Raw genomic sequence first — 14,140 nt, forward strand, 5'->3', positions numbered from 1 at the left:
TCGAGCCATGCGAGCTCTGAATTGTTTGCATACATACAGGAACTTAAGTTGGGGTGCCATGGACTACATACATACATATATACATATATATAGATGCACAAAATACTAGCAAGACGCAATTTATGTAGTACGAGCGTCGCGAGGAAGTATATCGCGTGCGCCGGAAATGGCACGCGTTGTAAAATCGTAGCGACTTATTCTCTACAGTTCCGTTTTATTTATCTTTTTTTTTTTTTTTTTTTTAAATTGTTTTCTCTATCGTTATTTCATTATTTTACTTCTTACACTTTTTTGTAAAACACTCGAGTGATTTTATGATTTAACTGGATCCCTTCCACTTGTCACTCGCTCGTGGTCCGTAATTAACAATTATTTTAATTAGTTGGCATCATATCTCGATCTTTACACTCCGGCGAGTCAACTACTCTCGATACAATACGAAAACAAAAGGATAAATGAAGAAATAAATAAAAGTTTTAAATTAAAGGAGATATAAATGTATGAGAGGAATAGGAAAATAAGGCGAGAGCGCAAACGAACCGGGAGTTATAGACACGCAAATTGTTTTACAGGATAAGTAAAAACGGACGAGGAAATAAACAATCGTATTCCGGTGGATAATTGTTAATAAATTAAATAAGAGTTGTAAGTAATTGCGAGTTTAAATAATTTATACTCATTGAATCCTAATATATATATGTAGTTTCTTTATTTCCTCTCTGCTTTAATGCATTTGTATTATTTTGTTTTTATGTTTTTATTCTTTTTGCTCTCATCCTTACCCGGAGTTTCGCGGTCGTAAATAACTGTCCGGTATAATAAGACATCACCCAAGGATGCCGCGCACCTACACCCCGATACCATCTTTATGGACAAGATAGTCGGAAGTTGTTCTAATTTTTTATATTTATACACTTCTTCTATTTTATAAAATTCAGTACCAATTTTCACTTATTTTGAATCCTAATTAACTTGCGGTTTTCATTTTTATCCGCGGGCTTTACAAAACATCAGGAAGAAAAAAAAATTAGAACTACACTCAAAAAATTAAATGATAGAAATTATCACCTAGTGATGGTAAAATTTTTACTATCAATCCGATAGTAGTAAATATTATCTAGATGATTGAATGAATCATCTAGATCATAATAATATTAATTACAATCCCTGATAGTAACTGTTATCACACTGATGGTAATTTTTACCATCCTGATATTATTCTCTCTATCAAAAAAAATTATAACACCAACTATCGTCGCATTTAAAAACTTTCGAATCATTGTAGATGATTAGAATAAAAAATTTAGGATAAGAAACACAATTACTTAATTTTCTGAGTGTAGATTTTGACTTGTTGTCATATTTTGAACTTTGGGCTCTGCGGAAAAACGAATAGGAAATTTTTTTATTCATTAAAAAAAATATGATACCTTATTTTAATGAAATTTTAGTCGATCGGAAAAACGGACCCTAATTGAGGCCCGGAAAAATTAAGGGGTTAGGGGTAGTCAGAATTTTCAAAAAATCGATTTTTTTTTTTTTGCATTTTCTTAAAGTATAATATTTTAAAAATATTGTGTGAAAATTTGAAGTGAATCCGACAAATTCTTTTCGAGTTATTTAACAATGACCAAAGGACGCTCGGGTGCTACGTGGCATTCGAGTGCAGGTAGCTAGAAACAGCTGCAAGCAACCGACCTTTCGGGTTTCATTGTCATGAATATCTCCCCATTTTAATGTATTTATAATTATATATATATATATATATATATATATATATATATATATATATATATATATATATATATATATATATATTCACAATTTGTAGGTAGTACAAGAACTGAAAAATAATTTTTGGTTGCCAGTATACCTGTAGTCGTTGCACTGATCAGTCGATAGTTTTGTGATAAATTATTTCTCAAGTGAATTAAATTATTAACCATGGGACGTGATTCTAGAAAGGTTTCAAGAGAACTTCGGAGTTCTGAAAAAATTAATAAGTCGCGTTCAGTATAAAGAAAGAATGTTTTTAATCCGAAAACAGCCGAACGTGATGAAAGTATTCAGAGTACATCTTCTAAAAAATTAAAACAAAACACTGAAGATGATGTACCTGAAGACAGCAGTACTGAATTTCGAATAATAAATTTTATTCAGGTATTCACTGCAATTTCTGCTCTTATAAAATGTAAAAAATGTGATGGAAATGTAGTGTTTCAAACAGCAAGTACACGTGGGCTGGGATTCAAAATTGTAGTTGCATGTAATAACTGTGGAAATGAATATATTCCTTCCTGTTCTTTCGTTGGGCATTCTTATGAAATAAACAGACGTTTCATTTTTGTAATGAGAATACTAGGAATAGGATACGAAGGATTGTGCAAGTTTTGCGGCCTGATGGACATGCCGTCTTTTTTAGATAAATCTACGCATACAATTTTACTGAAACAGATTTTGAATTGTAGTAAAGCCGTCGCAGAAACCTTCATGACGAAAGCTGTGAATGAAGAAAAGCAAGCAATGCCAACAACTGAAAATGAAGATATAAATCATCTAACTGTATCGGGAGATGGAACCTGGCAAAAACGGGGATATACATCGTCATTTGGAGTTTCTTCTATAATTGGCTATTTTACTGGAAAGATTCTTGACATAAACATTAAAAGTGCATATTGTAAGCTATGTGAGTATTGGAAAAAAAAAACAAATACTGTTGAGTTCGAGGAATGGTATCAATCGCATGAAGATGTGTGTTCTGCTAATCATCAAGGGTCTTCTGGGAAAATGGAGGTGGATGCGATGGTCGAAATGTTTTCGTATTCTGAAACTAAATATGGAGTTAAGTATGCCAACTATATTGGTGATGGTGACTCCAAGACCTATTCAGGAATTATAAAATCAGATCCTTACGAAAATACAACTGTAAATAAAAAGGAATGTATAGGGCATGTCCAAAAGCGGATGGGGAGTCGATTACGTACGCTGAAGAGTAAACAAAAAGGTCTTGGTGGTCGAGGTAAGCTCACAGGAAAATTAATAGACAAACTAACTGTGTACTATGGTTTAGCAATACGCCGGCATTGTGATTCTATTGAAAATATGAAATCTGCTATAATGGCAACCTTTTATCACTACGGCTCGAGTGATGAAAAACCGAATCATGATATGTGTCCAAAAGGCGAAGAATCTTGGTGCTCTTACCAGCGCGCTGAAGCAAGAGGAGAGCTTGATACCTTTTCTCACGATTATTCTCCTTTACCTTCTGATGTTTTAAAAGCTATCAAGCCTATATACGAAGATCTTAGTAATGAAAATTTACTTTCAAGATGTGTAGGTGGATTCAATCAGAATAATAATGAAAGCTTTAACCAACTAGTATGGAAAATATGTCCAAAAACGGTAAATACTAGTTTTACTATCGTACAAATAGCTGCATACGTTGCTATGTGTATATTTAATGAGGGTATAAATTCATTATTAGTCTTGATGAATACACTAGGACTTAATTGTGGGCCTAATTCTCATCGGTATGCAGAAAGAATGGATGCTGCACGTATCAAAGTAGCAGATAAGCGCGCTAATGATAACACCCGAGAAGGTCGATTGCAACGTAGGCACCAGCAAATCGATATTTTGGAAGCTGCTATGTCGGCTGAAGAGCTATTATATGGTCCAGGAATAGATGACTCAGTGTAAGTTATTAAATAATTCTTATAATTCGACATAAATCCATAGCAAAACTTTAAATGCGTTTTTCTCAAAACTATGTTTTCTGAACTGGTGATCACTGTAACTTAAAAACTGCTCGGTAGATTTCAATAAAATTTATTGTACTTTTGAAATACATTAAAAACTCGTGCCTGATCGAAGGATTTTTTTTTTTTTCAAAAATTTCGATTTTTTTTTAACAATAAACTGTCGGTTTTTTTCTCGAAAATTTGAAAAAAATTTCCTGAGGCCGCCATTTTGTTAATTTCGAAAAAAAAAAAAAAAGCTTCGATCAGGCACAAGATTATCTATTAATAAAACTAATTTTTCTTGTCCGATTGATTTTAGATGAATCTCCAAGGACTTATGATGATCACCGCAAAGGACTTCGGGAGGAACGGGCTCTACAAAAACAGCGATAACTTTTTGAATTATTAATTTTTTTTTTTGAAATTTTCGTGAAGTCAAATCGAAACGTGTTCTAATAAAGCTATGTTTTTATTTTTGTCAAATAAAGTAATTAACTACAAAAAAAAAATTATTGAAAATCATCATTTTTTCATACCCCTGAGTACCCCTAACCCCTTAAAAAAAATCTGTATGTATTTTTATATGCGATTTGAAAAAAAAAATTAACATATAATTTAACTGTTAGAGCGATGCAAAATATTCGAAGCACAACCAGCCAATTAAACAATTTTTTTTACGCACTAATTAACAGACGGTTTGGAATCAAAATACATTAACTTTTCGGTAAAAGAAAGTCTGCTTATATTTATAACGGATCAAAACTTTGTTTTTTTCCTAAGACCTCTTTAGTGAATTACAAATTCATTTTTTTTTTTTTTTTTCTGTTATATTTCTTTATCATTATTATCATGAAGATATCAAACCTACACAGAAAAAACGATTTCTTGGTGTAAAAAATTTTACTCACCCCAAGAAATTTTTTTCTGGTCCCAAGAAAATTATTTTGCCTTCGACTCAAAATACAAAATATTTTTCCCGCCGAGAAATCCTTTTTTCTGCGTACAGGAATAAAAGATTTAAAAAAAAAAATTTGATTAGATATTTATCTAAAATACTTGTTTATCAGTTTGACAAATTTCTCACGGTCTATTTAATCTCGTAAATTACATCCTACACTATTTCTTATCAGACACCCGGTTAATTTGATTAGATTATAGGTTTTATATTTATTCCGATTTTTACAAAGCAAAATAAATCTGTCTCGTTAAATTTAAACGGACGTATGCAGAATCTCTTTCTCGAGAAAGTAAATTTTTACAGACACTGAGCAATTGGTATGAATAATAATAATAATTAAGCAAATTAATAATTGAGTAGTTAAAATGTGTAAGATTTATAAAGAGAAAGTTATAAATTAAAATAATAATAAAAATTTAATTAATTTATTATTATTAAGTGACTTAAATATAAATAGTATTTATGAGTGGGCACAATTACAGAGAACTGCCAGGCATAAATTTTAAAAAAAATCCACCCAATCGTTTATTGCGGTTTTAATTAATTATCCGAGAAACATAAATATATACCAATGTATGTATATTTGTATTTATATTTATGATTTTAAGAGTAATATAAATTAAGTGCACATGAGATTTAAATGGGCAATAAAATTTTTTTAAAATCCAAAACCGAATGACAAATAATTTTAGTCTACATGTAACACAATATTTGTTTGTTTGCACATATTTATATACAATGTACTAAAGGAAAGTCGTTAATGACACACATGAAAGTTAAGTAGAAAATTAAATGGTTGTTTTTTATTGCCGGTAAATTATTATTTTTATTAGAGTCTCGCTGGCACATCGGCTCTCAGTAAAACTAAACATTATCATTTGCGAAGAGTAATCGGTGAAAGGCTTAATTTAAATATTTATATACATTTCCGCGGTAACAGCAACAGCTTATTGATATGATAAATAATAAACAGCGAGCTGGGCATTTAAAGGTCAGTTAATTAAATAATAATTCATGTTCGAGTGAGTGAATTTAATTAAAAGGTCATTGGTCATCGGCAGTGCAATTAATGGAATTCATATGTTTATATATGTGAAATAAGTAAGATTTTAAGGAGTCGGAGAGTTGTAAATGTAATGCAACAAATCTAAAAGTCATTATATTTCAGGGATATCCGAATGAGAACACGGAGTATCTGTTGGTGAAGCCCCGGGGGCTTCTTTTATTGTTAAATAAATAATCAAGCGGTTGTTGTCCGTGTTAGCCATAATTTATTATCCACCCTCGACCAAACGAGCCACTCTCGAGTCTCCTCTCTACACTAGTATATCCATACTCTTAAATTTTCTCATCCTCCCGCCTTCTTATTCTTCGCTTTCTTCTCATCGACTCTTTATTTTTACCTTTCTCACTGCATACGTATCTTTCTCTTGGTCGTAGTCTTAGTCTTTGTCTTTGGCTTTGTTTCTCTCTTCGTCTCGATCTTCCTCTGGTGCAGCTTCCTGTCCCACTTCATCTAGTGCATCGGCCCTCGAGCGCACATTTGCTCGGTGCCTTATGCTAAGAGCCCGTTGGTTTCTTTAATTGACAATCCCGTATAGCTTTCGTGCAAGAGTTAGTCGTGCTCACATACAAGAGGTGGGAACCGACAACAGCAACAACGAGCCTCCTCCTCCTCCTCCTCTCCTCCTTCTTCCGACTCTCCGCTCGCTCGCCAACAAACATCGTATTGTTCTACGCTATTTTTATTTTTATTTCCCGGTCTCGAGCCACCGTGGAATCCACTGTGACACATACCTGCTCGATTTCACCACGTCCAGTTTTAATACTACTTATAACCCACCAGAAAACTTGAACCAGGAATTAACGAGGATAACGAGCATCCTTTTCTCTGCACAATTATCCAGAGTTTAATTTTAAATCAGACCTTGCACTCTGCAGTCTGAGGTCTTTTACACTGAAAAAAATAATCGCTAGCTGCTAGCGATTTTTTTCGTTAGCAGCTAGCGATTTTTAATCGTTAGCTGCAAGCGATTATTTCGCTAGCGGCTAGCGATTTTTTCTTTAGCAGCTAGCGATTAAAAATCGCTTGCTGCAAGCGATTATTTCGCTAGCTGCTAGCGATTTTTTCGCTAGCAGGTAGCGATTAAAAATCGCTTGCTGGAAGCGATTTTTTCGCTAGCTGGAAGCGATTTTTTCTTTAGCAGGGAGCGATTAAAAATCGCTTGCTGGAAGCGATTTTTTCGCTAGCGGGTAGCGATTAAAAATCGCTTGCTGGAAGCGATTTTTTCGCTAGCAGGTAGCGATTAAAAATCGCTTGCTGGAAGCGATTTTTTCTTTAGCAGGGAGCGATTAAAAATACTATTTTTATCAGTTAAATAAATTTATAAATATACATATTCATATATAAATATATATTCATATATATATATATACATATATTCATATATATATATATATATTTTAATGATAAAAACAGTATTTTTAATCGCTCCCTGCTAAAGAAAAAATCGCTTCCAGCAAGCGATTTTTAATCGCTACCCGCTAGCGAAAAAATCGCTTCCAGCAAGCGATTTTTAATCACTCCCTGCTAAAGAAAAAATCGCTTCCAGCTAGCGAAAAAATCGCTTCCAGCAAGCGATTTTTAATCGCTAGCTGCTAAAGAAAAAATCGCTAGCCGTTAGCGAAATAATCGCTTGCAGCTAACGATTAAAAATCGCTAGCTGCTAAAGAAAAAATCGCTAGCCGCTAGCGAAATAATCGCTTGCAGCTAACGATTAAAAATCGCTAGCTGCTAGCGAAAAAAATCGCTAGCAGCTAGCGATTATTTTTTTCAGTGTATCTCAAAAAAATCAATTTAAAAGTATTTTTTAAAAATTCATGCACATGCGCTGTAAAAATAAATATTTAATTTATTAAAAGATTACCTGGACTGACAATAAAAAGTGAAGAAGCCAGTTGCAGTAACTCTCAGTAGCTGAGACATTGTCGGACATGCAGCCGAATTGTCTGACAAAGCCGGACCCTAACCACTAACCCGCATTATTCTATCGACATATGAACGGACATTGCAACTACAGCCCGTATTTTAGATCCTCATATACCGAATACAAAATATGCTTTCATCCATCCTCGGTCTCGGTCTCGGTCTCGGACTCGATCTTGCTCTGGGTCTTAACTTACACAGCGTATGTTAAACACCCACTAATAAAATACGTCTCTCACACACACACTGCGCACACATACTGACAATTTGTTGCGGCGATTCGAAAAGCTTCTGAGTTATAAACGTGTAACGGCGTGTTAAGCACGGGGGGCTCAAGTCTCCGGGCCTCTGGATCTAAAACATACATGCTCGGTCTTTCAGTTAAACTTTAAAATCCAGTTCCAGCCCGAGTCACAAGCCACCGTGAGTTGTATCTCATTCTATTTATGAGATTCATCGGCTCATTTTAGTTTTTTATTCCTCAGTCTATTATTTTTACTTCGGCTCGTTTTCTTCCCTTTCTTTATTTTTGCTCCTGTTGTTCCTCTATGCCATTCTTTTAACAGTCCAGCTCACAGGTAATTAAATATATCTGTGGCTGCGTTAAAGGCCGCCCGATGCTACCTTAACGATTGTCTCTGGGTCAGAGGTCGCGCACGCACACGACGTGGAAATATAGCGCCTAAGGGATTTAAAATAACAAAAAAGACAAGCGGAGAGATAATAATAAAAATAAAGCTCGTGTGTGTAACCTCTTGCGGAGTGTATCTGGGCAAGTGAGCTCTCGCGATCTTACGACTCCCCCGTCCACCCCCTCATCCACCGCACATGAGTTCTTCCAATGCCATGGGAACTATTATGCTTATTAAGGTGGAAAGTAATAAATTATAGCTGGCTAATAATGGGAACCGCGAGCGTAATCGATGTATGCAAAGGAAGTTGTTTGTCTGGTCCGAAACGGCCTCTCTCATGGACAAGTCGCTTTCAATATACATGCACAAATATATATATATATATATATATATATTTATTATTATATATGTGCATTAGCCTCACAGTGCAGAGATGTGTGGATGTGTTTGGTGGTGTATTGATCCCCATATGATGCACAAGATATCGCGCAAGTTCTTTTGTTACTCTCACACGTGCACTACTCGCGCTAATTATTATCAAGTTCAACCCACCGTACGTTGATGGAAGACTGATCATTAATATTTAAGCCGTCACTTTGTGCATAACCTCTTACACACATGTGTCCTCGACCTTTAAATTACGCCCATAAACTTTATTATTTAGTTGATGACTTTTTCTTTCCTTTACTTTGTTTTATTTGATAATTTTCCAGCAGAAATATGGATCCAAGATGATTGGATTTGCGGCGTATAGAGAGATATCGACGGCTGTCGGTTTTTATATGCGAGTGGGCAGAGAAGGGGCTCGGAGGATGCCAGGGGTTACCCATAAATCAATCACCGGTGCAGCGTTTGAGTGCGCGGGTTAATAAAAAAATAAAATGACTTTGAGGATAAGACAGAGAAAGATAAAGATACCTACCACCGGAGGCTCATCCGCTTATGAATACGCATATTATTTTTCTTCGAGACTTCTGTAGGTGGACGGGCGGATGTTTATATCAATATTTCTGTTTGCTCGGCGATCGCCCGACACGTTTATGCCCTCGTCCTTAGACACAATGAAGACTTTAGAGTTTAACTAAAATACCATTTATTATTTATAATTTATAATTTATAAATAAATACCTAAATACGGTGTATTGTTTGCTGGATAAGACAGCAGAAGATTAATTTATCTTATTAGCAAACGAGCAGCTCGTTATCATTGGGATCGCACGATCTCAAAACTCGGGAATAAAACGACGCGGATAGAATTTCTTATCGGTATCATTACACGCCGCTCGTGGCATTGTTGGAGATACCTCTTATCCTCCCTCATTTTATATATTTATAAACAAATATATACATAAGCATGTATCCTGTTCCCATGTATTGAGCCGAGCGCTACCTGAGGTCTCGAGTAATCCAGGCCCAACGCAATGCAACAGCGAGCAGGAACAGTGTCGTCGATGCGATATAATACCAAAAATCCTCAGTGAACCAGTGGGTACTGCCGGAGTCCACCGCAGACTGTGTTGTTATTATCGTAGAGGATAACCGGGGAGCGGAGGAAAGCAAAAGAGAGTATCTTATTCGCTCCTCCTTTGAAAACACTCCAGCTCGGTTCTTATATTCATCTCCACCCTCTCGGCAGTTACTGCCGGCTACAATTTTAATTAACCCGGTACCGAGTAGCCGATCGCGATCGAATCGGGTGCACGATCTACAAGGAATCTACATAAGATCCTCCACTCGCGGCTACAACTCAATCCAGCATATCTTCCTCTCTTTCTCTCCTTCTTTCACTTCTTTCTTCTGCTTCTCCTTCCTCTTGTTCAGTCTTTATTGGTCCTCCCGCGTCGACTCGTTCCCTCTTTGTTGGGAACCTCGTGGGCCTTAACTGGCGCTTCTGATTGCCTCCTCAGTCTTAATACACATTTAGCGTTGTTTAATATAACCCGAGGTAGGCCTCTGCGATCCGTGCAGGCCCTGGCTTATCTCTTGTAGGATCGGAGATAGTGTCTCCTCGGTGGCTCGACGGGATGCGGTCATATTGTCTCCCCGAGAGCTAACTCACCTTGGTCGTGCGGCTGCTGGCAGTCCCGGGAAGGCCCGCAGATTAAGAACCAGAAACAAGTAACAGAGGTTTACGGCCGGAGGGAATTAAAGAGGACAGAGGTGTTGTGTGACTCTTGGAGCCAACTTACTTTACCCTCGTCCTCGTCCTCATCCTTAGACTCAGACTCAGACTCTGCTTGGTCGCAAGTTGTCTTATTTTTACCTCTTACTCGCTATTCGATAAAGTCCACCCGGCGCATGCACAGGGAGAAGAAATAATTAAGGGGTGAATGCTTATGAGACAACCTCTTGGGTTACGTGCACCACAATATTTTTTATTTGTTCTCTTTCCACCGATTTAAGATTTTAATCGCGAAAAATCCGAGATTGTGTTATTTTATTTATTTTTATCGAGTCAATTTGAGTTTTTTGCTGGTAAGAATCTCGAGCTTATTTGATAAAATGTAAAAATAAATAATCTTGAGGATTTACTAAAATAAAATGTGTATAATCTTTTTATAATGGATGATGGATGCTGGATGTGGATTTAGTGTAGCAAACGTATTACGTAATACGATATGACGGGAGATATAAATGAAAAGAAAGGACGGAAAAAAGTAAAATAATAATAATAAAGGCAAGAAGGAGAGAGAGGAGAGAACGGGCGATTGCGATTCCTCAGAAGCTCGTGATCTGGTACATCGAGGATCTTAAAGTAAACCGCAATATCGCGCGGGGGGTCCACGACTGAGACGAATAATGTTGATAATATTCTTCGGCTGTCTCTTGGAGCCGCTCGTATGTGTATATTACATATCTCGTGTGTACTCATACTACATTATATGCAGATTGTTTAATATCGTGTATTGGCTTAGACGCGCGGACTGTGCGCGGACTGTGGCATGTGCGTAGAAGGGCTGAGTACAAGTAACTCGATAGCTAACTATGTAAAACCATCTGGTGTAAAACGAGCTGGCTCGCTTGAGTATTAAATCGGGTCCTCAATTTTTTCATTCACTTCTACTAATCTCTGCATTTTGTGTTTTTTTACTATCACTCACTGACAATGCAGATTTTTCGAGCTCTTGTCTTTCCGTACCCGAAATTTTCAATTTTTTTTTCTACTGCTATTTTCGAAAAATTTATCTGATGCATAGAAAAAATTAAAAAATGACGTCTACTTGAAAAAAAAAAAATAAAAATTTTTTACTTTGACTAAAAAATAAAAATTTTTGATAAATTTTGAAAATTTAAGTTGAAATAAAACTATAGATACTTCAAATAATTAAATTACTTTTTTGGAAAATTTGAAAATTTTGATTTACTCATTTAGAGAAAAAAAGAAATTGAATTTTTCGGTCGTTAAAAAAACGATACCCCCCTTAAAATTTTATGTTTCATGCGAAATAGTTGGTAATTAAATTATCATAATTTATAAGTCACATACTCAAGCAATCGAAAATGTTGACAGCTACTATTTTAAAATTTTGAATCGGAAAAATATTTAAGTAATTAATTAATTTCATTTGCATTTGCTTTAGTATGCAAACCCATTTCTCAAAGTGTATTGTTTACAATGAATTTTTATTATCAACTTTATATCATTTATCATATCAATAATCATAATCATTATTATCATTATCATCATATTTTTTTTTTAATATTAGAATAATTTTAATTAAATAATTACGATCAGATAATAAATAAGTATCTGATTGACTGCTTACATTGCTATTATATATAACATAATTTAGTACAATATAAAAAAAAATTCCTAACGAATCCGTACATGCGACATGTTGCTAATATTTAGTGACTATGGCAACATTTATAACATTGGCTACTTATATTAATATCATTATTATATATACATATATATTAGGGGCCTGTGAATAATTTGAGCTTACAAATTATTCTTATCGAATAACTCGAATCGAATAATTTAAATTTTCAAATAATTCGAATTATTCGCAAGTTTTTGAATTATTTGAAAATTGATCAGAATGTTCTCGATTCGAAAAGTTGCCAATAATTCGGAGATTCAAATTATTCGATTCGATTCGATTCGATTCGATTTGCACATCTCTAATATATATGTATACTTAAAAATAATAATTATAAAACATAAATTTCGTTATCGATCTTGAGAAGCAATGCATCATGTAAAATATATATATATATAAATATATGCCATGACCTTTCAATTAATTATTATTATTAAATATATATATATATATAAAATATTTAGTCGACTGTAAATCATTAGTGTCGTAAATATATGACATTACATGCATTGTTCATTATCGCTCGATCAGAAGATAAAGTACAATGTAAAACAAAATCAACCGCCAAGATCGATATCGAGAGTAAATATATCGTTTACAACATTTTAAATCTTATCGTTAAAATCACTTAAATAACCGGAAGATTCTTATTATTATCAGTATTTTAATCCTCTAATATTTATATATTTATTTATATATTTTATTAACATGCTCATTTAAATAAATTTAAAATGACATCAATTAACGCCAACTTTAAACGATACTATCAAATATCTTATTAACCATTCTCGAGATCAATAAAATTATTAAAAAGATAAAGACCTTCTGCGTCTGTACCAACTCAGAAATTTAATTCTTCAATGCGATCGATAAATGCACAGAATTCTAAAGACGATTTTAAATCGACTGATTGTTAAATGCAAGATAAATATATATATTTATATATGTGTATATTTGTATAGACTCATTGTCAGATTAAAGACCGCGACTATGATACAAAATATAAAATGATAATTATAAAGATTCTATAGTCTTGCGGGAGGTCAAAGATCATCCGCAACACAATCTCTATTTACTGATGATTTACGGGATTGCGATACGATCGATCGACCTCTCGTTCACGTCGATAACGACACTTTTTCTTTTATAATTAAATAATTTGTCATTGTTATAAAGTTCATTTACTGCGAGCTAGCAAAATATAATTTATATGTCGAACTCGACAATCGAGAGATCGATCGGTTAAAACAACCAGTAGACGGTTAATATAATGCGAGTTTAATAGTAATTTAGTTGTTGTTGCAGTAATAATAATAATAATAATAATAAATTAGTGTCTCCTAATGTGATTTTGAGACAGTTGGTAGATAATGAAATTGTGGAGAGCGCCCTCAAGTGTCTTAAGAAAGCCCTGCCACTGACCTTTCTCGTAGTTTATTTGCCGTTCCTGCTGCCGTGCATTGTCTGCGGCGACTTTCAGCAACCCCTGGATATTCCTCAGAAGAGTTTCCGTGCTGGAGACCGAGGGGTCTTGCGCCCCCTGCGACACTGCTACCGCTGCGGAGGCTATTTGGGAGTAGTTCAGTGCCTGTGGTGGACTTTCTGAGCCCGGGGGTGGCAGCGGAAGATTTTCTGGGACGTCTGAGAGATCTGAAAATTATTATTATTATTGTAAATATTTTTTTTTCATGGCGCATGAGCATAAATAAATTTTTAGGATTTATATCAACAGGTGAATTTCGTGCTGGGCTGACATTAAAAAAATATTTAAATGTGTGGGTATGTTAGACATATTAAGGAGGATTAATAAATTGGGCGGGTGTAAACGGCAACAAGGACGTTTTGAAGAAACAGAGGGACCAAAGACTTATGCAAGGTGCGTGTCTTGGAGTCGTAACCCCGGGATTCGCTTGTAACCCTTCACTTGAGCCGAGTTCACTGATTTAGCGTCAACGAAATCGGGTTTCTTAGGCTGCCAGCCGATCTTTAGGACATTTTCG

The 14,140-nt window shown here is 34.9% G+C and overlaps 2 protein-coding genes across 8 annotated transcripts in view; one reads left to right on the forward strand and one right to left on the reverse strand.

Moving 5' to 3' along the window:
* The window catches only part of LOC130667723 (dachshund homolog 2), a 150,501-nt gene that overhangs the window by 39,464 nt on the left and 96,897 nt on the right, over positions 1-14,140 (reverse strand). For all 6 annotated transcript variants that reach the window (XM_057469535.1, XM_057469536.1, XM_057469534.1 and 3 more), the window contains one exon: positions 13,563-13,790. In XM_057469535.1, coding sequence (XP_057325518.1) covers positions 13,563-13,790 — 228 coding nt within the window. The remainder of the gene's footprint in view (positions 1-13,562; positions 13,791-14,140) is intronic.
* Positions 1,892-4,283, forward strand: LOC130667726 (uncharacterized). 2 transcript variants are annotated; one of them, XR_008989879.1, is made up of 3 exons: positions 1,892-3,402; positions 3,503-3,695; positions 4,060-4,283. XR_008989879.1 is itself a non-coding variant. In XM_057469539.1 (2 exons), exons 1-2 carry the CDS (start codon positions 2,350-2,352, stop codon positions 4,061-4,063), a joined length of 1,350 nt encoding a protein of 449 aa, XP_057325522.1. In that variant the 5' UTR covers positions 1,907-2,349; the 3' UTR covers positions 4,064-4,283. The 2 variants fall into 2 exon arrangements, 1 of the variants encoding a protein (XP_057325522.1); XM_057469539.1 differs by having other exon boundaries at positions 1,907-3,695.

The sequence above is a fragment of the Microplitis mediator genome, chromosome 5 (assembly GCF_029852145.1).
Source record: "Microplitis mediator isolate UGA2020A chromosome 5, iyMicMedi2.1, whole genome shotgun sequence".
Classification (NCBI taxonomy): Eukaryota; Metazoa; Arthropoda; class Insecta; order Hymenoptera; family Braconidae; genus Microplitis; species Microplitis mediator.